General features: G+C 43.6%; 1 protein-coding gene across 1 annotated transcript in view; it reads left to right on the forward strand.

Annotated features, from left to right (window-relative positions):
- IARS1 (isoleucyl-tRNA synthetase 1) overlaps window positions 1-23,347 on the forward strand; it is a 72,506-nt gene extending 49,159 nt beyond the window's left edge. The window contains exons 28-34 of the mRNA XM_040963627.1: window positions 2,760-2,902; window positions 3,495-3,671; window positions 4,498-4,603; window positions 9,110-9,235; window positions 16,175-16,318; window positions 18,706-18,858; window positions 22,805-23,347. Of these exons, the coding sequence (XP_040819561.1) occupies window positions 2,760-2,902; window positions 3,495-3,671; window positions 4,498-4,603; window positions 9,110-9,235; window positions 16,175-16,318; window positions 18,706-18,858; window positions 22,805-22,887 (932 nt within the window). The 3' untranslated portion in view covers window positions 22,888-23,347. The remainder of the gene's footprint in view (window positions 1-2,759; window positions 2,903-3,494; window positions 3,672-4,497; window positions 4,604-9,109; window positions 9,236-16,174; window positions 16,319-18,705; window positions 18,859-22,804) is intronic.
- The last annotated feature ends 3,764 nt before the right edge of the window (window positions 23,348-27,111 follow it).

The raw sequence follows: 27,111 nt of genomic DNA on the forward strand, positions 1-27,111 counted from the left end.
AAAGGGGGGGGTGTGTATATAATAGGATATGGTATTATGGTATGTTGGTATGGTTGTGGGGGTAGTATAGTAATGGGATTGGTTTTTGGGTGGAATGTTTGGGAGTGGGTGATTGGTGGGGGTGTTGGGGTTGGAGTTTGGGGTGGGGGATGGGTTTGTGGGGTGGGGTGGGGGGGGGGTTTGTGGTGGGGTGAGGGGTTGTTTGGTTTGGGGTTTGTATGATTGGGGGGTGGGGTTGTATTGATTTTGTTGGAGATGGGGTGGTGGGGTGGTGTGGGTTGGGGGTGTGGGGGTGGGGTTGGGGTTGGTGTTTGGTGGGTGTTTTTTTGTTGGTGGGGTTTGTTGTGGGGGGGGGGGTTGGTGGGTGGGGTGTGTGTTTGTTGGGTGGTGTGGTTGGGGTGGGGTGGGGGGGTTTGTGTTTGGTTTTGGGGGGGGGGGGGTGGGTGGGTGTTGTGTGGTAGTGGAGAGAATGGTTTTATGGATGAAGAGTAGATGATTATGTAATTTTCAACATCACAAAACACTAATTCTGCTGGAGGGGCCAGCTGTAGAGTGAAGGGCTTTTGCTCTAAGGACATCTTAGAGGGGGGTGCGGGGGGGGGGGGGATTGGGAGGTAATGGGGGGGTGGTGAAGAATGGTTGTGGATAGGTTGTAAAAATTGGTATAAGGGTGAAAATTGGGACTATCATGTGGATAACATGGCAATGCGTGCAGTGGGGTCTATCCCTGGTTTTTTGTTTGTTTTTTAAACCAAGAGGTAGGAACATGAAAGGAGAGGTAATTTACCAGTATTTACAGCTTGTCCCATTTTAGGCTGACTTTATTACACTTCTCTCTGGTTAGTCTTTATCGTGTTTGTGATATTATGTACTAATAAGTAAATACTAATAAATAAAGAAATGCATAACTGAATCTTAGTATTCTATCTGGGAAGTTACTGAGTAGAAATGAGTACAGAGAAGGGCCCATTCAAAGTGGTGTGGTCAGGGAATGTCTTTTTTTTTTAAAAAAAAAAAAAAGATTTATTTTATTTTTATTGGAAAGGCAGATATATAGAGAGGAGAGACAGAGAGGAAGATCTTCCCTCCGATGATTCACTCCCCAAGTGAGCGCAACGGCCGATACTATGCCGATCCGAAGCCAGGAGCCTCTTCCGGGTCTCCCACGCGGGTGCGGGGTCCCAAAGCTTTGGGCTGTCCTCGACTGCTTTCCCGGGCCACAGGCAGGGAGCTGGATGGGAAGTGGGGCTGCTGGGATTAGAACCGGCGCCCATATGGGATCCCGGGCATGCAAGGCGAGGACCCTTAACCACTTGCGCCACCGTGCAGGGCCCAGGGAATGTCTTTTGTTGAGCCTGTACAGGCTCTTTTTTGTCGCGATGGGGAATGGTGTCTCTAGTGGTTATAAGATCTCCCATCTGGAACTGAGGTATTCTGGAGTCTCCCTGAGCTCAACATGTCACGTAACAGAAAAATTTGCATCTTTAAGACTTTCTACATGATTTAAGTACGTGCAGAGCTCTTTGGGAAGATACACAGTAATAGAAGGAGAAGTAGCTAGAAGGAAAGAGGAGGCGTGTTAGAAGCAATCAGAGTGGGCAGTCCATAGCACACTAAGGAGATTACCTGCCGAGGTGTGGCTTGGGGTACTTCTGTGTGTGGCAGTGACCTTCCCCTGGTTAGAACTTTGAGCTTATCCTTCATAAGTTGTACCTCCTCTGTGAAGCAAGGCAAGCTTTTTAACTTCTCGTTGAGTTTCCTTAAATGTAAATGGGGTGATGCTTAACTACTAAGGATTCAATAGAGTATGTTACACTCTATATCATGTACTTAGTAATAGAAGTGATGGTGTTGATAATAATCATAGCAACCTTGAGAACAGATGAAATAGAAAAGTAAATAGTAATTGTAAAAGATGGCAGCTTAGCTAAATCGCACAAAAATATGTGATCTGTTGTAGAATGTGTATCATGAATCATAATTAGAAACCCAAAGAGGGCCCGGCACGGTAGCCTAGCAGCTAAAGTCCTCACCTTGAACGTGCTGGGATCCCATATGGTTGCTGGTTCTAATCCCGGCAGCTCCACTTCCCATCCAGCTCCCTGCTTCTGACCTGGGAAAGCAGTCGAGGACAGCCCAGGGCCTTGGGACTCTGTACTCACGAGGGAGAACCGGAGGAGGTTCCTGGCTCCTGGCTTCGGATTGCCTCGCCTCCAGCCGTTGTGGCCACTTGGGGAGTGAACCATCTGACTGGGGAGCTTCCTTTCTGTCTCTTCTCCAATAAAAAAAAAATTTAATAAATCTTAAAAAAAAAAAAAAGAAAAAGAAATTCGAAGAACCCACGGGTCTTGGTTTAAGAAAGCCTGAAATGAACTGCTTTGAGAAGTGTGGCTGCTGGTTCTGCTGTGAAGAGATTTGCTGCTCCAGAGGCTTTGTGGTCGGACATTGATCTTACTGGAGCACTTGCAGTCATTCATTGGCTGAGCCCAAGGCAGATTTGCGAGAAAGAGTCTCACAAAAGATAGTATCTATCCAATGATCAGCGATCGATGATCGGCCTAGGAGGGACAGCTGCCTGTCTCCCTGGAGAGGGTGGGCTAGCATCTAAGTAACGAAGAGGCTGGATGAACTGTGTTTCTTTTGCTCTGTTGTACGAATTAATAGTGCTGTGTATAACCTCGTCAGAGTTCCATTTTAGATGCTCTGTATAACCTCATCAGAGTTCCATCTTAGATGCTGTGTTGCTGAGTTACGCTAAGTCGCCTTGTTTTCCTTACAAGGTGGTGTGCATTATTTGTTCCCGCAGGCACTGGTGCTCTTAGACATCAGCCCTGATCAGTCAATGGTGGATGAAGGAATGGCCCGGGAAGTCATTAATCGCATTCAGAAACTTCGCAAGAAGGTCAGTTCGTCAGCTGAAGAATAAGCCACTACTTTGGATTGTTGTGGAACGCAGAAGAGGCCAGGTCCCCTTCACTCCCCTCTTAGTACTTCCAAGCCAGATCTGACCAGGCTAGACCCCTTTGCATCCTGTTAAGTCTCTTGGGCTTCCACAAAATCGTGTTCTGCGGATGATACTTCTGACTGGAGAGAAGGTGACCCAAGATGACCATCTCGGAGGAAGGACAGAGGTGCAGTCAGTGGGGCAGGACTCTGATGCAGAGGAGACCCGCTCAGCAGGGAGCTGGGGAAGGCCTTGGAGTCTGGGAGAGAGCCCACAAAGCCTCTATCGTGTGCGGTCTGTGTCAGTTCACCGCTCTGTGAGCGGGTTCTTAGTTATTCCTTGGTTTCAGCACTCCGGAAGTGCTGCTTGTGCTGTGTGCTAAGACCTGACGCTGTCCTACCTTTTGTTAAACAAAACAGTAAATTGTGTCCTGCAGTGTCCGTACAGATAACGTGGCACGGGACAGGACAGCAGCCTTTGTCCCACAGTTACTTCAAGTTTAATTGACAAAATATGCTTCTCTTTCTCAATTTTCTGCTTGTACTTGCAGTGCAATCTGGTTCCTACAGACGAAATAACAGTTTATTATAAAGCATTGTCTGAAGGGCGGTATCTGAATGACATCATTGAAAGCCACACGGAGTTTATATTTGCCACCATAAAGGCTCCCTTGAAACCATATCCAGTTTCTACATCAGATAAAATTCTGATTCAAGAAAAAACCCAGGTGAGTTGTATTGAACTACTCAAAGATTGCAAATGTTCGCATCTTGATACTCCTTCCCCAACTAGGGTGGAATATTACTAAGGCCTGAAGTTTTTCTCCGGACACTAGCGTGTAGGATCAGAGTGAAGTCCAAAAGGGATGTGCAAGGAAAGGCAGAACTGCTTCACAACAGTTTTTCTTGGCAGAAATATCCCTGAGCGTACATGAGATTTGCCAGGAAGTCATGGCCATGTGGACCCATTATATCTAAAACAAAACAAAAACCAGTGCTTGGGATTGCAGTAGTTATCACAAAAAAACAAGCAGCAGTTGTTTTGAAAAAACTTTTAGCTCTTAGATAGTAATTTGAACATTAAACCACAGCAACATCTCCTGTTGCCATGTCAAGGTCTGATACTAAGACATGGAATTAGCTGGCCATAATCCCGAAGCGTCATTTGCAGTATGTCTCAATCGGTTGTTCAGTCATTCTCTCTGTGTCATTCCTGCTTTTTTTTATGGGATAAATGAGAAAGACAAGAAGGGGCTGTAAGCAGCTGGCTGTCTTTTCAGAGGAGTGAGTGGCAGTTTAGTTATATTCTTTATTTTGGATATAGTTGAATTGTTTGTTCTGTTTAAAAATAAGTACATGTCGCTTATATAATCAGAAAAAAAAAAAGGCTTGCCTAGAAGAACAAGGATTTAAAAAACTTGGTACCATTTGCAATTCTCAACTCTTGAATAAGATTCAGTATGTTCATGCCGAAAAGTCGTAATCGCTGTTATTACTTGATTTGGTAAACTGCGGTCAGATGCTGCAGTCACTGATGTGATGTCATATGCTCAGTTAAAGGGGTCTGAGCTGGAGATTACACTCACCAAAGGATCATCTCTGCCTGGCCCTGCTTGTGCATATGTCAATCTTAGCATTTGTGCAAATGGCAGCGAGCAAGGTAAGAGCAAAAGGATTCCATGGTTTGTGTGGCATTTTTAAGTTAAGCCTGTTTATCTCTTATGATTTCAATTTTATGGGTTTATACCGTGGCTAAGATAAAGCGGGTTTATTTCTCTCTCTCGTGCTAAATGCAACTACCAGAAATCTTCAGGAAGTTCGTGGGGCAAGCATACTGTGAAAACCTGTGTGTGAATTTTCACTTTTCTTAACCTGCTATGCCACGGTGCTAGCCCCCATGGTTTTCAATCTGAAACTAGCCATGTGCCAGATACTGTAATATATAACCTGGTAGTTTTAAAAAAGAACAATATCAGCTTTGCAATGGGTGAAATTAATTAAGGTTACCTAATCAAGTGGCCAAAGCTGTCTGCCAATATTTTTGGAACAGACTCCAGGTTTTTCATTTAGGTAGAGTTGAAAACTTGACCTCAAAAGGATTGTCCATGAAATGGAAAATTGATAAGTTGAACATCATCAAAATTTAAGTTTTTTTCATCCTAAGAATAGAAAATTTTGAAAGCTATAGATTGAGGTTTTTATAAATAACATAGCCAACAAAGAACTTACAAAGACCTTTTAAAACTCAATAGCAAAACAATCCAATTTGAAAATGGTGAAAAGATATGAACAAAATTTTCCAGGAAGAGTTCACAAGTAATAGAAATTTGTGTGAAAATAATCAACATCATTAGCATAATTTAGATTGACTTAGGGGAAATACAGATTAGAACCAGAATGGTTAGAAAATAGTGACAACTTAAAGTTCAGGCTGCGGGTCCAGCACAATGACTCAGTAGCTAAATCCTTGCCTTACAAGTGCTGGGATCCCATAAGGGTACTAGTTCATGTCTGGGCTGCTCTGCTTCCCATCCAGCTCCCTGCATGTGGCCTGGGAACGCAATAGAGCATGGCCTGAAGTCTTGGGACCCTGCACCCACGTGGGAGACCTGGAGGAAGCCCCTGGGTCCTGGCTTTGAATCGTCTCAGTTCTGCCCATTGTGGCCACTTGGAGAGTGAATCAGCAGATGGAAGATCTTTGTTTCTCTGCCTTTCCAATAAAAATAAATGTTAAAAAAAAATCCAGACTGTAAAACTTGGTAGAAAGCCATTTGTATAATCTTAATCTGTTAACAGATCAGACTATAGCATTTGGAGACATGCTGTTGATAATGGAATGTATTATTAGATACTTATGCCTTCAGCGTTCCCAAAATTAAAAAACAAAAATTGGATTTCTAAATGTATTTCATATTTCATAATAACAGGGTTTTAGATGAGGGATTGTGAACTTGAAAAAATACTGTCCCATCAGCTATCTTTTGATTATCATTTGCATAGTAAACCCATTTTCCATCAAAGTACTGGCAATTCCAAATCTGACTAAAGATGCGGAGTGCTGGATCTCATATCACTAGTAGCAATGTACTGTGGTACAGCCAGTCAGGAAAAGAGTTTGGCAGTGCCCTTAAAAGCTACACATGTGCCTGCCTTAATTATTTAGCGATTGCACTCCTAGGCATTCCAGAAAACTGACAGTTCATGTTCACCAAACAAAAATCAAAGCAAAAGCCCTCCACATGAATGTTTATAGGGACTGTATTCGTAATTACTCAAAACTGGAGACAATTGAGATATTCTTCAACAAGTAAAAATAGCTAAACACGCTGGTGCTCCCACATCATAGAATACAACTCAGCTACTAATTAATGCGGAGATTAATCCTGACTGAAGAAAATGTTCCAGATTGTTCTGTAATTCATGGTTAACATTATGTTGCATTCTTTTACATGGCTGATCAGCGTGGAAAGGGTTGAGGGTCAGGGGATAGTTGGTGAGATCGTTATTTACACGTTTTCTTCTTGTGTATGGTGGGAGGGAGATACAAGAGGGGAAGCCATGCCCAGCCACCCAACTGCCGCATTAACTGGGGAATTGGGGAACTGCCACCTGATGTCATCCTTGTGTCCCCATTATGGACCATTTTCTGCTCATGTGGTTTCTGTAGTTCTGAGATGCTGCTGATACAGTCACTGCAAGGATGAGGAAATCCTTCCAAGGTTGATTGGCTGTCATAGTCCACTTCAGAATCTTCGTTAGTTCAGATATTTGTCAACCTTCACTGGGGCAGTTGATCAGGCTTTTTTGCCTTCCATTCTCAGCAAACCAATGGGTGCCCAGCCCTGCCCAACACACCCTTGGCCCCCCATACCACAATGGGAGTGGCAGCCCAGTCAGAGGGACCCCCAATAACCCCCACTAGACTGATCCCCCAGCTCTGGTTTCTGTGCCCTGGTCTGTTCTGCCCCACATCCCATTGAGATCTCATATACATTGGGCATTGAAGCCTAACTCAGCCCAACCAACTCCACCCTCCAGCATGCACTCATGCCAGTGGGTGCATTAACCTTCTGTCTGGCCAGGTCCACTCCCAGTCCTAGTTTTCGTGCTCACCAGTGGGAATTGTACCCCATCAGAGAGGAACCCATGACCTCCCCCTGGACCTACTCACTGCCCTGGATATTGCACTTTCCAGGTGGTTCTGCAGTCTAGTTCAACAGGACTTGCCCCCAGTCCCAGCACTTGCCAGATGATGCTGTGGCAAAGCCCAACCTGCCTGCCTTTATTCTGTCTCATGCCCGTACCAGTGGATACAATCGGATATACCAGCCTGGCTCTCTCCCTAACCCAGTTCTCATGTAGACCAAGAGGTGTTGTAGCCCTGAGCAGTGGCTCAGCAGTGAAGTCCCTGCTACTCCCCTGCTAGGCTCACCCCCAGCCCCAGTCTCACGTGTGCTGGTGGGTGCAGCGGTCCAGTCTAGTGTGGCCCGTCTCACCTCAGTATTTGCCAGCAGGTGCTAAAGCCTGTAATGACCCGGCCTGGTATGTTGCATTCTTAAAAGATAAAATTTTCATGATAAAGATTTTTTCCAGGAATTAAGGAGAGAATGAGTTGGAAGGAATCAGTGGTAGATATTTCAAAGCCACATGAGGATGCTTGTGCTAACAGAACTGTTTTGTATTTTGATGCTGGTGACGGATACAAGATTTTATAGAGGTAATAAAACTAAATAGCACTAAACACACATGCTGCTCAGTGATTAAATATTGAATTGCTTTGATGTCAATATCCTGGTTATAGATTTGCACTATAGTTTTTGTAGTCTAGGTTTTTTTTGTTGTTTGCCTTTTGGTGAGATTATTTATTTATTTATTTATTATTGCCAAGTCAGATATACAGAGAGAAGGAGAGACAGAGAGGAAGATCTTCCATCTGATGATTCACTCCCCAGGTGACTGCAACGGCTGGTACTACGCCGATACGAACCTGGGAGCAAGGAGCTCTTTCAGGTCTCCCATGCGGGTGCAGAGTCCCAAGGCTTTGGGCTGTCCTAGACTGCTTTCCCAGGCCACAAGCAGGGAGCTGGATGGGAAGCTGGGCAGCCGGGATTAGAAGCAGCGCCCATATGGGATCCCAGCGGGTTCAAGGCGAGTACTTTACCTACTAGGCCACTGCATCTGGCCCTATTTGTTTATTTGAAAGAGCTTCAGGAGAAGAGTGAGAGCCACAGAGAGACATCTTCCTTTTCCTGATTCACTCTCCAGATGACCACGGTGACAGTCCGGGACTGAGCTAGGTTGAGTAAAACCAGGAGCCAGGAGCTCCATTTGGGCCTACCACATGTGTGCAGGGGCCAAAACACTTAGACTATTTTCCACTGCTTTCCCCAGGCCATTAACAGGAAGTGGAACACCTGGGACATTAACCAGTGCTCATTTGGGATACTCAAGTTGCAGGTGGTGGCTTTACTGGCTATGCCACATGTTTTATAAGATTTTACCAGTGGGAGAAACTGATAAAGAGTTCACTGTATCCCCCTATTTCCTATTGTTGCATGTTTCTCTGCAGTTACCTCAAAGTAAGATACTTCAGTAAATCAATAAAGTAACTGTCTGTAATTATATGAGTCAATATCAGGGGTCACTTGAAGACTTTTTTTCAAATAATGCTCAGATCTTTTGTTTGATCATTCACACTCCAAGTGACCGCAACGGCTGGAGCTGCGCCAATCCGAAGCCAGGAGCCAGGAACTCCTCTTCCAGGTCTCCCACGTGGGTGCAGGGTCCCAAGGCTTTGGGCCGTCCTTGACTGCTTTCCCAGGCCACAAGCAGGAAGCTGGATGGGAAGTGGAGCTGCCGGGATTAGAACTGGCGCCCATATGGGATTCCAGAGCGTTAAAGGAGAGGACCTTAGCTGCTAGACCACCGCACTGGGCCCTCCGATGTTATTTTTAACCTGAGCTATGGTAATTTACAAACAGCTCAAAAATATTAAGTTTTGAATTTAAGAAAGGACAAGAACAGATTGCCTAGTGGAATCCTGTGCCTGTAGTACATCTACTGAGAGCTGAGAGCTGCCAAAACACTGTTGAGGGCATTAATTTATGTTATATACTGATCTAAATTTTATTTTTCTGAATAAGATCTTCTTTTTGTGACTTCTTAGGTGGAGTCTTGCTTCTGGAAAATCCAAAGGGTGAAAACAGATTGGACCTTTTAAAACTGAAGAGTGTCATCACTAGCATTTTTGGTGTTAAAAGTACAGAACTGGCTGTCTTTCATGGTACAACAGGTATGTGGAAAGTAGGATAATGTCTGTGTCCGCAACCGGAGGCAGGCTGGTACACATCTTCATTTAAGGCACTGAACCCCATCGGCAGTGAAGTCTCTAACCCTGCCCTCTTGCCTATTACTCATGTAGATTTGGGGATTCAGACTTCCTTGTCGAGATTCGGCTTTATAAAACACAGTGAATGAATCTTTCTACATTATAAATTAGTTCAGTCCCCCTGTTAGGTGTTGAATTGCCGATTGCCTCGACCTCAGTGTATGACCTTCTTTGGAAATAGGATGGTTACACATATAGATAGTTTAGATACAGTCACACTGAAGTAGGATGATGCAGTGGGCCTGTTGTCCAAATGAGAGGATGACTGGGAAGATGCAGGAAGCGCCTAGGAAAACTCCCGGTGGTGGCAAAGGCAGAGGCTGCGGCGATGTAGCTAGCTGCATGCTGAGCGCCTGTGCAGCTTGCTGTGAGTCTCTGAAAGCTAAGAGGCAAAGAGAACTCCCCTTCTGGGCCTTCGGAGCTGCTGTCTAAGCCTCCCAGTTCCTAGCAGTTTATGTTAGTAGACTCAGAACTAATACTTAGATAAATTTCACTGTATTTTCAGAAGCTTTTCGATTCAAAAGGTTTTTTTTTTTTTTTTCTACTTTTAAAGAAGAAATACAAACAACCAATTAACGGGAAAACTGAATCCTAATCGTGATTAGGAAGGTACTAATAAACGAGATTAAAAAAACCACACAAACCATCTTGGCAATAAACCAGGGACAGACTCAGAGTTTTAGCTATTGTCAAGAATGTTGCGTAATAAGAGCTGTAAATTATTTGTGTTCCTTCCAAGACACTGACTTTCTGTTGGGTCCCACCTGCAGCCCATGCCTGTGAATCAGTACAGATCCATTGCTGTGGCTGTTTCTCCTTGCAGACCAAATGAAGTGCTAGCTGTACTGACACAGCCAGATCTACTGTTCTTGAGGGGACCAGCATCAGAGGAGCTGTGTCTGCCTTTGCTCGTGCAACACACTGTACAAAGCATCCACAGGCAGCCTTCAGTTTCTTCTGTCAGTTGGTCCCAGGGAGCTTTCCACAAGGCCATGAGTATGATATCATTGAGAGAAGATGCTTTAGGACCCCAGGCAGGGCTTGGATATCTAGTGCCTGATGGGGTTTGTTCCCTCTTTCCTAAGGAATTACTCCAGCCATTGATGAACACCACTTTATTCAGTGCACGCCCATGCACTATTGTTCAGGTCATAGCCACTACAGGCCACTCATCTCTGTTCCATCCCCAAGCAATGTTTGATTTTGTATGAATGAAATTACACTAGATATATTCTCTGTATCTTGCTTTTTCTACATATATGAGTCATTTTAATCTGCTAATTTCTCATATTTGAGTATAAGCTTTTTGTAATGAAGCTTGGAGTATTGATATATGATGATATTTTAATTGCATCCATAATACAGGGAATAGTTTTATATATTTTTTTAAATTTTATATCATTTTATGACACAGCTTCATAGGCTCTGGGATTTCCCTAATCCCTCCCCAAGCCCTCCCCCCATATTGAATTCCTCCATATTGTTACAGTAGTATAGTTCATATCCCGTCATGATTCCTTCATTGCGGGTATGTACCATGCATAGAGTCCAGCATTTTATTGTCCAGATAAATTCAGCAGTTTCTTTGGGAGACCATCTGTGGTCTGAAAGTAGAGCTGGTGGAATATCATCTCTTCCAATGAGATGTCACTACACAACTTCAATAACAGGGAGAAACATCAAAATTAACAACATTATGTAGTTAATTGACATGGTATTGAGTGACCAATATGTTAAAAAATGCGAGTTCTTAAGCACATGCTGTAACTACTTCCTTAGCATCTCAATTTTAGTATATACACAACCCACTACTATAAACTTTTTTTTTCCTCCCAAGCTAACATGTTTTTGAGTTTAACCTAAATCAGAGTGGCACAGGAACAATGGAAGAATCAACATTAACATCCATCATATATATAACAGCTGAATACAAACTTAAGATCAAAGTTTCTATGCAGTTACATTTTGTTTAGCATTAACAGTCATAAATTGATGACTTTAAACTTTGCAGTATATGGTGGTTAAGTATGGTTTTTACAGAACTTTGTGTTTTAACAATTGAAGAATAGAAAAGTTTTAGGCAGGCGAGCAGGGAAATCCCCAACAACCCAGTGAGTGAGGAAGTAACTGAGGCTGGAACTAGATAAGGACCAGAGAAAGCTCCTCTCCTGAGTCCAGAAGGAAATTTACAACCCTTTATCTCTGAGTGCCACCCCTCTGTTTTAAAGGGGACTGTACTTATAATTTCTTTCTCATCTATTGAATTATTTGTGTACACTAGTGCCATTGACTTGTGTTGTATCCTGCTACTCTTCCAAAGTCTCTTATGAGTTCCAATAGTCTCTTGACTGAGTCTTTTGGTTCTCCTATGTAAAGAATCATGTCTTTTCCAATTTGGATTCCTTTACTTCTTTTCTTTTTTTTTTTTTTTTTTTGCCTAATAGCTCTGGCAGGGACTTCCAATACTATATTGAAGAGTAGTGGTGACAGTGGACATCCCTGTCCAGTTCCAGATTTTAGTGGGAAGGCTTCCAGTCTTTTTCCATTTAGTATGATACTGGCATTGGGTTTTTCATAATTATTTTCATTGTGTTTTAGAATGTTCCTTCTATGCCTATCTTGCTTAGGGTTTTCAGCATGAAGTGGTGTTGGATTTTATCAAATGCTTTCTCTGCAGCTATTGAGAGGATAATATGGTTTTTATTTTTCATTTTATTGTGTGATGTATCACATTTATTGATTTGCGAATGTTGAACCATCCCCGTATGCCTGAAATGAATCCCACCTGGTCTGGGTGAATGATCTGCCTGATGTACTGTTGGATCCTGTTGGCTAGTGTTTTATTGAGGATCTTTGCATCTATATTCATTAAGAATATCAGTCTGTAGTTCTCTTTTTCTGTTGTTTCTCTGTATTAAGGTGATATTAGCTTCATAGAGTTTGGAAGGATTGCCTCTCTTTCTGTTGTTTGGAAAATCTTGTGGAGGATTGGGGTAAGTTCCTCTTGAAATGCTTGGTAGAATTCAGCAGTGAAGCCATCTGGTCCAGGACTTTCCTTGGGAGGGCTTTAATTACTGATCATCTCATTGCATGTAATAGGTCTATTTAGATTGTTAATTGTTTCTTGATTCATTTTGGTGGATTGTATGTGTCCAAAAATCTATCCATCTCCTCTAGGTCTGTGATTTGTTCACATATAGTTGTTTTTAATAGTTCCTGGTGTTTCTCTGTATGCCTAAGGTATCTGTTGCTATATCTCCTTTCTTGTCTCTGAAGCTATTGATTTGTATTTTCTCCCTCCTTTTTTTGATTAGTCGAGCTAGTGGGGAGTCTATTTTGTTGATTTTCTCAAAGAACCAGCTCATTGATTGATTGATCTTACGTACTGTTCTCTTGGTCTCTATTTGGTTTATTTCCTCCCTTATTTTGATTATTTCTTTTTTTTCCTAGTAATCTTGGAATTGCTTTACTGTTGCTTTTCTAGTTCTTTCAACTGTAAGGTTAGCTGATTTACTTGCTGCTTTTCTCATTTCCTAATATAAGCACTGATTGAATTGACCTTTCCTCTTAATACTGCCTTGATTGTGTCCCATAAGTTTTAATATGTTGTATTGATGCCTTCATTTGTTTCAAGCAAACTTTTAATTTTCCCTTTGATTTCTTCTCTGATCCATTGTTCTTTTAGTAACATATTATTCAGTCTCCATGTGTTTGCAAGTCTTCTTGGATGTTTTGACTTCTTGGTCTCTAACTTCACTCCTTGATGATCTGAGAAGAAGCATGGTATAATTTCAATTTTTTAAAATTTGTTGAGGCTTGTTTTGTGACCTATAACATGGTTAGATCTGGAGAAGGTTCCATGCACTGATGAAAAAAAAGTGGATTTTCTGTGTATAGGATGAAAGGTTTGATAGATATCAACTAATTCCATTTGCTCTAGAGTTTGGGTGAGTCTGTTGTTTCTTTGCTGAGTTTCTGTTTTTTTGATCTGTCCACTGATGTTAAAGGGGTAATAAGGTCACCCACTATGATTGTATTGAAGTCTATTTCTCCCTTTAAGTCTATTAATGTTTGTTTCATGTAGCTAGGTGCCTTGGTATTTGACACATATATATTTATTATGGTGATATCTTCTTGCTGAATGGATCCCTTGATCATTATAGGGTATCCTTTTTCATCTCTTTTAATGTTTTTCACATCAATGTCTATGTCATCTGAAATAAGAATGGCTACCCCTGCACATTTTTCCTTCCATTCTATTGGAATATCTTTTTCCATCCTTTAACTTTCAGTTTCCTCTGATCTTTGTTAGTGAGGTATAACTCCTGTAAGTAGCAGATCGATGGGTTTTGTTTTATGATCCATTCCTCTAATCTATGGCATTTGGTTGATGAATTTAAACATTTACATTCAATGTTAATATTGGATAGGTGGCAGTTTGGTTCTGTCATCTTAGTAATGTGCTATTCTTTGATTGAGTCTTCTGTTAGTCTTTCAGTGGGGTGTTCTCCACATATGCCTTTGGTTTTGGTAGCTGTTCTTCCTTTCCTCTTTCACTAGAACAGCCTTGAGTATTAGCTTTAGGGCTGGTTTGGAGGACATGAATTTTTGGAATTTATTGTGGAAGAATTTTATTTCATTTTCAAAAAGGAGAGCTTTGCAGGATATATTATTCTGGGCTGGAAATTTTTCCCTTTTAGAGTCTGGAATATATCACTCCATTCTCTGCTGGCCTGTAGTGTTTCCTCTGAGAGGTCAGCTGTGAGTTTGATTGGGGTTCCTGTATAAGTCACTTGATTTTTGTCACTTGCACATTGAAGGATTTTTTTTCCTTGTGTTCAACTGAGGAGAGCTTGATTATCATGCGTCTTGGTGAAGGTCACTTTTTTCAACCCTATTTTGAGTCCTGTGCCCCTCCTGGATGTTGTTTCCCAATTCTTTCTCTAGGTTAGGGAAGTTTTCATCTATTATTTCATTGAATACACCTTTAGTCCTAGTTGCTCTTTCTGCACCTTCTGGAACTCCCATAATTCTTAATGTTGAGCCTTTTAATTGTATCTTTTAATTCTTGTATGTTTGTTTTAGCTTGGCCTAGCTCTGCTTCTAGCTTTTTGTTTATTTCCGCTTGGTGACAGGAAATATCTTCCAATTCTGGTATACTTTCTTCTGCTTCATTCATTCTATTTTTCAGACTCTCTGCTGTACTTTTAATTTATTCCACTGTATTCTTCTGAAATGTCAGCTTTCATTTTATTCATTTCCTGTGCAACAAATTCTTTAAATTCTTTGAACTCTTGTATTACGTGCTTCTCATTGTTAGTCAGAAACTTTATAATAAGTTTTCTGAGTTCTATGTCCCACATTTTTTCAGTGTCTTCCTCAGTTAACTCTGGGGCTGGTAGAGGCTTTTGTTCCTCTACCAGGAAGTTTTCAGCAACATTCATTGTGCCTCTGCCTTTTCTTTTAACTTTTGACACAGCAATCCTGTTTGGTGTATTTTTCTCCTTAGTGTAGTTTTCTTTTTTTTTTTTTTTTTTTTTTTATTGTTGCTTACATTATATTATGTAGTACAGTTTTATAGGCGCTGGGGATCCCCCCCACCCCTTCCATACCCCTCCCCCCATGGTGGATTCCTCCACCTTGTTGCATAACCATAGTTCAAGTTCAGTTGAGATTCATTGCTTGCAAACACCTGCCTAGCATAAAGTTCAGCGTCTTATTGTCCAGTAAGTTCAGTGGCCTCTTGGGGAGACCTTCTATGGTCTGAAGATAGGTCTAACAGAGTAAAGATCCAGTCAGTTAAAAGCCCCAACAAGGCCTCAGTATCATTATACAACATTATGGAATTAATTGACATAGTATTGGGTAAACAATATGTTAAAAATAATGCAAGTTCGTGTTAGGAAGTCACCAACTGTCCCAGATACCTGGTTTAGCAGCAGCACTGATCTTGTGTAAACACACAAATTGGCACTCAGTGGAGCACTGCCTGAGAGCCGGGGCTGTTGGCTTTCTGATCCAGGGACCACACAGCCCCTGTAGGATGTGAAACTGGCGCTGTCCGCTCTGTGAGACCAGCCGGGTGTGACTAACTGGAATAGTTGCCCACCTCCGGCATTTGATCCTTGTGCTGTTAGCTCCGAACTACCACCAGTCAGCCCAGTGGAGTCCACAGCTCCCTTTCTGTTCGTTGCTGGGCCAAAGTATTTGGCAGGATTGGCCAGTCCCAGCCTGCCTTCACCTCCCGAGCTCCCCGTGTGAACCCAAGCTCCCACCTGGCTGTTGCAAGGGCTGCTCTGTGGCTGCCTCTGGATGCCTGGTTATCTTGGAGTCCGGATCACAGTTCATGGGTGGCTGCTTCGTTTCTGTTCTCTGTTACACAGTTCTGCCATTGTCACCTCTTTCCTGTGTCCAAGGGTTCTCCAGGTACCTCCCTGTTGACTTCCTTACCCCTAACTTTTTCTGTAATCTGCTCTCTGTTCTTTACCCTGTCTAATAATTTTCTGTCATCTCAAACATGTCTGTACCCTTTGCCGCCATCTTGATTGGATCTCAGTTTTATATGTTAACATAAAATAAGGGGAAAAGTTTTGTATTTTAAGTTACAGATAGTACGGCATTTGTGTTGCAGTATTAATATTCCATACTTTTGCATGTCATTAAGGTATAGAAAAAGCAGTGGCCTTTGGTAACAAATTAAGCGGAAATCATCATTGTTAAAGTGTACATAATAGTCATAACTATTATGTGTATATATATATGTATATATATATATACATAGTAAAGTGGATGACCTGAGCTGTTAACCATTTAACCCTGAAAGAATTCTTGTTTTATTTCTAGAAATACAAAACCAAACCGACTTACTGAGCCTTAGTGGAAAAACACTGTGCGTGACTGAGGGGTCAGCACCGTCGCTGGTCAGCAGTCCCAGTACCCTGCTCTGTCAGTATATCAACCTGCAGCTCCTGAACGCAGAGCCCCAAGGTAAGTGTCTCCCACCCCCCACCCCCACCCCACTCAGGAGGCATTAAGATTTCTTCTAATATTCCCGTCTCTCGCTTAAATGCTTTTTTTTTTTTGGCATTCATTTACGTATTTATTTAAAGGCCCAATGAGGGGCCTGCCCTGTAGTGTAGTGGGTTAAGCCTTAACCTGCAATATTGACATCGCATTATGTGCACCAGTTGGAGTCCTGGATACTCCAAAGAAATGTAACTCCTTGGTAATGTGTCTGGGTAAAGCTGTAAAACATCGCTTAAACACCTCCACCCATGTGGCAGAGCCAGAAGAAGTTCATGGCTTCTGGCTTTGGCCTGGCCCTGCCCTAGCTATTGAATGGCCATTTAGGCAGAGAACCAGTGTATGTCTGACTTTTCTCTCTCACTCTGTCTCTCTCTCTCTCAGTTCTCAGTCATTCTGCCTTTCAAATAAATACTTTTTTTTAAAAAAAAAGAATGACACAGAGAGAGAGAGAGATCTTCCTTCCGCTGTGTAGTCCACATGTGCCCACATCAGCCAGGTTGGGCCAGGCTGCAGCTCAGAGCCAGGAACTCAGTTCTTATCTCCCATCTTTCTGACTCCCTTTGCGTCTGTAAATAAGCCTTTCAATCAACCATTCAGGCGATGACATGATTTAGGACTGGCATTGTGACATGTGTTAAGCTGCTGCCTATGACACTGGCATCCCGTACGAAGGTCAGTTCCACTCGTGGCTGCTCCACTTTCTATCTGCTAATGCACCTGGCAAAGCAGTTGAAGATGACTGAAGTCGTGTGGCCCTATACCCACATGCAAGACTCAGACGGAGCATCAGGCTCCTAGCTTCAGCCTGGCCCAGTCCCAGCCATTGTCACCATTTGGGGAGCGGACCAGTACGTTGAAGATATCTCTGTCTTCCTTTCTCTCTCCCACTCTTTGTAACTCTGCCTTTCAAGTAAAGAAAATCTTTTAAAAGCAAGTGAAATAAATTGGATAAAAATTATGAGGTCCGGAGTGGTGGCCTAGCGGCTAAAGTCCTTGCCTTGAATGCTCTGGGATCCCATATGGACACCAATTCTAATCCCAGCAGCTCTGCTTCCTTTCCAACTCCCTGCTTGAGGCCTGGGAAAGCAGTCAAGGACGGCCCAAAGCCTTGGGACCCTGTACTCACGTGGGAGACCCGGAAGAGCTTCTGGCTCCTGGCTTCAGATTGGTGCAGCTCTGGCTGTTGCAGTCCCTTGGGGAGTGAAAGATTCGATGGAAGATCTTCCTCTCTGTCTCTCCTCCTCTGTATTTGACTTTGCAATTAAAAAAAAAAATTACATGTAAATGAAAATTAAGTGAAAGAAAAGTGTAATTTGTAGTTTTAACTTTTTTTTAAAGATTTATTTTTATTGCAAAGTCAGGTGTGTATATATATATATACACAGAGGAGGAGAGACAGAGAGAAATATCTTCCATCCACTGATTCACTCCCCAAGTGAGCGCAACGGCTGGTGCTGCACCAATCCAAAGGCAGGAGCTCTTCCAGGTCTCCCACGCGGGTGCAGGGTCCCAAAGCTTTGGTCCGTCCTCCACTTCTTTCCCAGGCCACAGGCAGGGAGCTGGATGGGAATTGGAGTTGCCGGGATTAGAACCGGTGCCCATACAGGATCCTGGCACATTCAAGACGAGGACTTTAGCCGCTAGGCTACTGTGCTGGGCCCAGTTTTAACCTTTTTATTAATGCTCTGCAAATGTATATTCTTCCATGTCTTAATCAGTTGGTGTTTAGTTTTTCGTTAGCGTTTAGGATCCTCATTTTACTAATATTTAGTGAAATCTGGAGCCTCTTCACTTGGCTATGTCCTGATTGTCTGTTCACCTAGCTGCTAGGCCTGTGTGACTTAATTTCTCATTTTCCCTGTTCCCTTTGCTGCAGCCTCTGCTGCTTCTTCCCCGCCTCCTTTTTTTTTTTTTTTAAGGATTCATGCATTTCTGTGTGTGAAAGGTAGCAATGAACAGAGAGAAGGATCTTCCACCTGCTGGTTCATTCTTCACATGCGTGTGACAGAACATCCATGGCGGGCGAGGATGAAGAGCAGCCTGGAACTCCCACCTGGGCTCCAACCTTAATGGGAGGTTCACTGGCCTGAACCCGTGTTAGAAGCCAGAGCATCTGGGACCCAAACCAGCTCTCTGACAGGATGCCCGCATCCCCCGTGCTACAACACCAGCCCTTCCCTTGTCTGCTCTGAAATGCTTATAGTTCATGTTTCTGCATGAACTATAACTCAGTTGTCACATCCCTCCTCTGCTGGCCCAAGGCCTCCTGCACTCCTCTTTGGAAAACTTTAGAACTCTTTTAGAGGGTGAATTGTCTGAATGAAAGCACTTTGTTCTTTCTTCTGTAGAGTGCTTAATGGGCACAGTGGGGACTCTGCTCCTGGAAAACCCTCTCGGCCAGAATGGACTCTCCCACCAAGGTCTTCTTCATGAAGCAGCCAAAGTGTTTGGCCTGCGGAGCAGGAAGCTGAAGCTGTTTCTCAATGAGACTCAAACACAGGGTAAGGGGATTATGGAACCATACGGTTTTGTTTATTTGTTTTGGTTTGGTTTGTTTTTTGGGGGGTGGGGTGGGGAATCTTTTCTCACAATTTGGTAGCATGCCTGAGAGCTATTAATGGCACTGTTATTTTTTTTCTTTCTTCTTTATTTTGCCCCGAAGTCAACCATAATGTATCCATAACAATTAATAGGATGATTCCTTTGGAAATCTAAGGACATTCTCAGAGTGTTATTTGAAATGCATGCTAGCAGTTTATAAAGCACCATGTTCATATGTGTTTTCACATTGAGCGTCACTCTGAAGAGCAAGATCACCGGGTGACATATTCCACCTGTAGTGATTCAGGAACCAGGAGCCCGGTGATTTGCAGAAACTGGTGTTTACTGACAATTTGTTTCCTCATCTCTCTTCACATTTTTTTCTTCATCTTTTCCTCTTTCACCTTACGTGTCATTCCATTATGGGAGATTTGGGCTGATTTATCTTACCCTTGTTCCACTGCAGGCAAGGTGTCTTTCCTCTGCCTTCAGGTGGATTTTCCCTTTGTGTCTTTCTGCAATTTCACGATAATCTGCCTTAGCATACTTTTTTTTTTTTTTTTTACTAAAGGATACTTCCTTTCTTTTATACTGTTTGGGTTTCCATGTTTCTGCTTCTCTTACTCATTTATACCCATCTTACCCATCGAGAGTGGCACGACAGGGACACGAACTGGAGCCCATGTGGGATGCTGGCGCTTGAAGGTGCAGGATTAGCCTGTTGAGCCATGCTGCTGGCCTCACAATGAGGGGTTCATCTCCATCTGGACTAACCGCATGTCAGTGGCTTGCTAAGGACCGGTGACTAGTCGCCAGCACGTGGGGCAGGGCATTGCCAGTCCATTTCCTGATCCTAAAGTCTACCCCTATGGCCGCCCGTTACTTGCTTTCAGAAGACACTCAGAAAATAAAAATGGCACAGAGCTCCTGAGCATTTCTCTGTTGTATGTATGATGCACGCCATTGCCCTTGGCAATGTATGATGCGTGCCATTGCCCTTGATAAGCACCTTCTCCAGCCACAACCTGGCCCCGAGAGATCCCAGCTTCCCAGCATCCAAATGCTTACACAGGCGGTCTACATGGTCAAATGTGGGCCTCCTGCCTGCCAGAGTGTTCTTGGGGTACACTGAGGGCCCCACGGCTTTAAATGCACCTCATCGCCTTCGGCCTGCCCCTCACCATGGCTCACCAGCATGCTGCTTCCAAGGAGTGTTTCTTGTCTCACGTTCTTCTGCTTGCAGCCCTCACGGCTCCCCTTCCTCTAAGGCATCAGGAGCTTGAGCTTGGCCCACAGCTAGATCCTTTTTCTTGTTCCTTTGGTCTTTATCTGTTTTTTCAATTATCTATCTAAGAATCTGACTATACAGCAAGGGGTTTTCAGTCCCAACTCACTCGGCTTTTCCATCGTGTTATGGTAGTAAAAACTAAATGTAGTTTCTTTTTTTTAAGATTTATTTATTTATTGGAAAGTCAGATATGTAGAGAGGAGGAGAGACAGAGAGGAAGATCTTCCATCTGATGATTCACTCCCCAAGTGAGCGCAACAGCTGGTGCTATGCCGATCCAAAGCCAGGAGCCAGGGACTTCTTCCGGGTCTCCCACATGGGTGCAGGGTCCCAAGACTTTGGGCCATCCTCACCTGCTTTCCCAGGACACAAGCAGGGAGCTGGATGGGAAGTGGAGCTGTCGGGATTAGAACCATACGGGATCCTGGCACGTTCAAGGAGAGGACTTTAACCGCTAGGCCACGCCGCCGGGCCCTAAATGTAATTTCTATTTTGAAGTTTTATGTGAAACTTCAGAAATATTCTTGACCTCTTTTCTTAGCCTTCACATCCATTGCACAGAGTGCTGTTTGTTGGACCAAGAAAGAGAAAAAATATCACCTTCTCACTTGTTTTGTACAGTGATGGATCATAATTGAAGCTGATGAGGGTAGAATCGTGTGTGACTTATGTGCTTACAGTGCTGTGTGTGACTCACCGACCAGGCTGCTAGCTGCGTTCCTTGTGCTCTGGGCTTAGGTAGGCAAGAGTGAAGTGGGTGAGAGGTTAAGTGACTTAGTCTAGTTTCCCATTTAGTCCCCATAACCTTATTTTGATTGAATTGCCTTTCATACTTTCATACTATGTTAGTATCTTGGTAAAGTGGAAGAGCCATGAAGTATTTAAAACCTTACAAAATCTTTGCTGCCTTGTCTGTTCCACTAGACTGTCTGGGTCTCCAAATTTTGTAATTATCTATTCAGGAGGTAATATAAATCTGCTAGGACTAGAGCTATGTTTATTTTTGAGAAAGCTGATTATTTTTATATTAACCTTTAGGTAGAAATGAAATGCCCCACAGTAGGCAAATATTTTTCTTTATTTTATTTTATTTTATTGTTTTATTTTATTTTATTTTATTTTATTTTATTTTATTTTATTTTATGTTTGTGATGTAGTATGTTTTAACCAGTTGTTTTTGTGGAATCTCACAAGGTTTCATCTTTGGCCCTGCTTAATATCTTGCATTCTTCGAGTTAACACTGCATGTTGACCCTTCCCGTAGACAGAGGGAATGGCCTGGATAGTACCCACTGGTAGGCACGCCCCCCCTGGAGTCTCCCATAGTGGACTTAGATCTTCTAACTCCAACTGCAAAGAATTCAGCAACCACACAGGCCCAGCAGCACTGCACCAGCCCCGGGGCTATAGAGGTTCCCAAGCTGAGAGAGAACTCCAAGTGTCCACAGGGCTCAGCCAGGATTCAGCCGGGTTTCCCAGGTGGCAGAGGTGGAGTGAATCTAAAGAACAGATATTCCATGGTCTACTCAAACTCCTCGTACTTTCACTTACATTACTAGCCTAAAGTGTTGCTCTTCTTGAACTAACTTTATCTGGTGCTTTTCTTGTATAATGAACATTTCTTGTCCCCTGCCAAAATAAATTCTGACACTTTGTACCTGTTAATTTACACTGGACACATTAAAATAATTTCTGTCTATCTCAGGTTCATTTAACATAACTTACCCCCCATTTCTATATTTACTAACATTGTAAAGCAAAAGGCTTGGGTAGAGTCTGGGTTGTGTGCAGATACTGCATCAGCAAGGCAGTGGCACAAAACCAGCTGTTTTTCACCTGATTATGAACTCTACTAAATGAAACCCTGGCCTGGAGATTCTTCATTGGTAACTCCTTGCTTCTGTACTAAAAGCCAAATGTTTTCTAACCTGTTTTCCTTCCTTCCTCGCCTTGAACACACCTGGGATCCCATATGGGTGTCGGTTCTAATCCTGGCAGCTCCACTTCCCATCCAGCTCCCTGCTTGTGGCCTGGGAAAGCAATCGAGGATGGCCCAAAGCCTTGGGACCCTGCACCCCTGTGGGAGACCCGGAGGAAGCTCCTGGCTCCTGGCTTCAGATCGGCGCAGCACCGGCTGTTGCGCTCACTTGGGGAGTGAATCAGTGGGTGAAAGATCTTCATCTCTATCTCTCCTTCTCTCTGTATATCTGACTTTCCAACTTAAAAAAAAAAAAAAGAAAGAAAAAGAAAAAGCAAGGCAGAGTGGCAAAGACCAGAGATCTTTCTGCTGCTTGTTCACTCCCCATGTGGCCACAATGGCTGGACTTGGACCAGGACAAAGCCAGGAGCCAGGAGCTTCATCTGGGTCTCTCATGTGTGTTCAGGGGCCCAAAGTATTTTTTGCCATCCTCTGTTGCTTTCCCAGGCACATTAGAAAGAACTGGTCTTTAAAAAGCAGAGCATCTGGGATTTCAGTCAATACCCTGGGACACTGGAAGATCTCTCTCTCTCTTTTTCTTTGTAAATCTGCCTTTCAGATAAAAATAATTGTTTTTTTAAGAAATGAAGTATACTATCTAAAAGAATGTTTATTTTTACATTTTTTTTCTTCGTTCTAGAAATTACGGAAGACATCCCTATAAAGAGTCTGAACACGAAGACTGTTTACGTTTCCGTATTACCAACAACGGCAGATTTCTAACAGTGGATTACTGTGTCTCGGTCACCTTTTATAAACTTCAATCCATCACCCGCCCATGGATTTACATCCAAGTCCACGTACGTGAACAAACGGAGCCTGATGATGTCTCCCTTCAGGTTCATACATAATGCTGCTGTGGATCTAAAATTTAAATGGCTCGAACGATTGATCAAGTGACTTGAGAACACACAGTAGTGTTCGCGCGTTTCCATAAACACCTATGCAGTCAAATTGGAGCAGGTTTTCAAGTTACCTCAGCAACACAAAGTTTATTTCTATACTTGAGTTCTTAAGTCCAGATGGCAGAAGTGACTTAGATGGCATGGTATGGCCTTACAAACTTATCTGAGACCTCTTGAAGAAATGAACATGTTCTATATTTCTGCTGCCTGGATTTTCCTGGGTAATTTGATGGAATATTTTGTCTCAGTAAATCAGGCTAATAAAACGCTATCAAATAAAGATGTGTTGGAAGTAATCCATTCTCCCGCAGTATAATTTGTAATCTTTGAAAAACAGACTTTGAAGAATTCATTGGAGGCACATAGATAAAGGATATTAGGGGAGAGGGAGCAGGCATACGAAGAGCATCTTCGTGTTACAGACTGACAATTGTGGTAAAAGAAAAGGAAGGAAAACAGGTTAGAAAACATTTGGCTTTTAGTACAGAAGCAAGGAGTTACCGATGAAGAACCTCCAGGCCAGGGTTTCATTTAGTAGAGTTCATAATCAGGTGAAAAACAGGTGGTTTTGTGTCACTGCCTTGTTGATGCAGTATCTGCACACAACCCAGACTACCCAAGCTTTGACACAGATGCCACGGATCTAAAAGCACAGCAGCTTGAGCCCGTCAGCCACACTCACCGTGCCAAAAAGATGCAACTCAAGCACAAATCTACAGAATTGATGAGAATGGGAAACAGTGCGTAGAATCCGAAGAACTGGGCGGCAGGTAGGTGGGAAAAACTTGGAGTACTTAGGACAGCCCATTTATAAAATGAGTAGCAGAGCACCAGACGACATATGTATAGCTTAATATTGTTAGCACTAGTTGCCTGCAAGACTAAAGTTGAAGGGTTGGTACAAAGTAGTGATGGGTGGTTAAACTCTAGTGGCAGCTTCACCCACTCTACCACAGCACTGTCCCACCTGGATTAGCACCATGAGCAAAAGACTTTGTAGGGCCCAGAGCAATAGTCTAGTGCCTAAATCCTTACCTCACATGTGCCATGATCCCATATGGCTGCCAGTTTGTATCCCAGCTGCTCCACTGCCGATCAAGCTCCCTGCTTGTGGCCTGAAAAAAACAGCAGAAGATGGCCCAAAGCTTTGGGATCCTGCACCTGTGTGAGACCTGGAAGAGGCTCCTAAGCTCCTGGCTTCATACCTGCTCAGCTCTGGCTGTTGTGGCCACTTGGGGAGTGTAAATGGAAGATCTTTCTATCTCCCCTCTATGTATCTGCCTTTCCAATAAAAATAACTCTTAAAAAAAAAAAGATTTTTATCTATTTACTTGAAAGTCAGCTACCGACACAGACCAAGACGAAGACTGCCCGTTACTTGCACAGACACATGAGCAGGAGTTAGACTGGAAACAGAGCAGCCAGACACCAAATAGTTTGCATACACTATGCTGACATTGCAGAGTTGCACATGATGGCTTAACGTGCTGTGCCACACTACCAGAGCCTCATTTTTTAAAACAGTCTTGGGCCTGGCATGGTAGCCTTGTAGCTAAGGTCCTCGCCTTGAACACACCTGGGATCCCATATGGGTGCCGGTTCTAATCCCAGCAGCCCCTTCCCATCTAGATCCCTATCTGTGGCCTGGGAAAGCAGTCGAGGACAGGCCAAAGCTTTGGGACCCTGCACCTGTGTGGGAGACCTGGAGGAAGCTCCTAAGCTCCTGGCTTTGGATTGGCACAGCTCGGGCTGTTGCGGCTGCTTGGGGAGTGAATCATGGGATGGAAGATCTTTCTCTCTCTCTCCTCTCTGTATATCTGACTTTATAATAATAATGTTTTTAAAAAAGGGCCTTTTACGCCCCCCTAAAATATTCCCCCTACAACACTCCTATCTTAGCAGTAAAAAAAACCTAATAAAACTTACAGACTAGTTCAGGATCTTTGAATTATTAGCTCAACTGCTGTTTCCTTACGTCTTGTTGTTCCCAACCTGAATACTCTATTGTCTATCATCCCCTCAACACTACCCATTTTTCAGTCCCAGACCTCAAGGGCACCTGCTTTATTATATCACTACACCCCCAAACCCAAGACCTCTTTGCTTTTATGTAGATAGACCCAGGTTCCCATTTTTCCACCCAATTAACCTGGAATGTGTTCCCACAGGGTTTCTGGGACTCCCCCCTTATTTTTGGCCAAGCCCTGGCCAGGAACCTGTTCCCCTCACCTTCCCTTAATCCAGACTCATCCAGTGCTCATTCAAAGGATCATTTCCTGTCCCGTCCAGCAGGACCGTCAACGGGGGTCGCAACCACCTAGGAGAGAATGGGGGACAAGAGACATGAAGAATGGACAGCAAGACAGGATGTCTGATCAAGCTGTCAGTTTATTGATTTTAATTGAGGGTTTTTATATTCTTCAGTAACTAAGGCTCAGGGAGGAAAGGAGAAACTGGGACGCAAGCCATGGTCTCCAGACCGATTGTTCTTGAGCAGCCACCATATCAACCATAGTAACCAGCATATCCACAATAGCATAGGTAATCAATAATAAGATGTCGGCAGGTACAGCATAAATCACATTCTGAAACACTTGCTAGAAACAATTGAAGCTAAGTGTGATTAGTTTCATAACTTCTTTCCCAAGCATCTAGCCAGCCGGGGATTTTCCACTGGCCCACAGTTCTATATTCAAAATGGCTTCAGTGTGGCTACAGTACACGGCTCCTGATATGGCTTCAGTGTGGCTATAGTACACGGCTCCTGACAATTTCCTTTGCAGCCCCATTGCTGCAACATGGTAGAAGTGCTACTTCCCTCCTGCTACATTCCCTAGCTGGCTGGGGCTATGGAGTTTCACCCTCAAGTCCAGCTGGCCTTGGGACTCCTCCTCACCCCCCACCCCAGAAGTCCATTACCCTAGATAGGAAACACCTGATTTTATCTCTATCCCCCATCCATCACAGAAGACCAGAGCCTTTCCTTCTTGGGAATGACAGGCTTCCTTTGCTCATGGATTCCCAATTCTTCCCTACTAGCTCATCCTCTGTATGATGGAGGGTTTCGCTCTCTGAGCCTCTCTTAACTAGCCGGGTAGAGGCCCCTTCTCAGAAACTCCAGCCAGCTGTTGCTAAGGCCCCAGCACTCCATTTACCCGACCTTATCTGGTCCTTCCTACTATGTTATCGAGAGGTCAGGCTTTGCTATAGGAACCAGAGAGCACCAGCTTGGACCCTCCTTTGCCCCAGTAGCTTACCTGCCTAAGAAATTAGACCCACTGACTTAGGATGGGCCCCTTGCCTTCGCACCCTGGCAGCTGCAGCACCGCTGATCCAGGAATCCAAAAAACTCACCTTTGGCTCCCCACTTACTATCCTATCCGCCCACCATCTCTCTGAGTTACTTACCTGAAAGGTTCTCCAAACTCTACCCGCATTGCGCAGTCTCTCCAGGTTTAACTAGAGAGGACCCCACATTAACCCTTTCAGAGCTGTCCTCCCTTTAACCCCTTCACCTTACCTCCCCTGCCCACTTAGGCTGGAACCCTAACCCTCCCACTCATGCATAAACATCTTGGAAGAACTAATGCCCCACCCATCCTATATGCACGAGGGATCCTTCCCACCGACCCTTACCTGGTTCACAGATGGGGGCACATGGAGGGCTGGCTCTGCCGATACTACTGCAGACACCATAACAGGCCATGAAGAAGGAGCCGACTGAGGGTTGAGTGAAGGTCCTAATTGCTTTCCTCTCTTCTTTATGCTTAGTATGCTTATGTCTGCCTAAACTTTTGTTTCTGATTATTACAGCATATCTGGCCAGAGATTTCTTTTTTTTTTTTTTTAAAGATTTATTTTTATTATCTTTTCATTGGAAAGGCGGATATACAGAGAGGAGGAGAGACAGAGAGGAAGATCTTCCGTCCGATGAGCGCAACGGCCGATGCTATGCCTATCCGAAGCCAGGAGCCTCTTCCGGGTCTCCCACACGGGTGCAGGTTCCCAAAGCTTTGGGCCGTCCTCGACTGCTTTCCCAGGC

The sequence above is a fragment of the Ochotona curzoniae genome, unplaced genomic scaffold, assembly GCF_017591425.1.
Source record: "Ochotona curzoniae isolate NIBS_2020 unplaced genomic scaffold, NIBS_Ocur_1.0 scaffold_3208, whole genome shotgun sequence".
NCBI lineage: Eukaryota > Metazoa > Chordata > Mammalia > Lagomorpha > Ochotonidae > Ochotona > Ochotona curzoniae.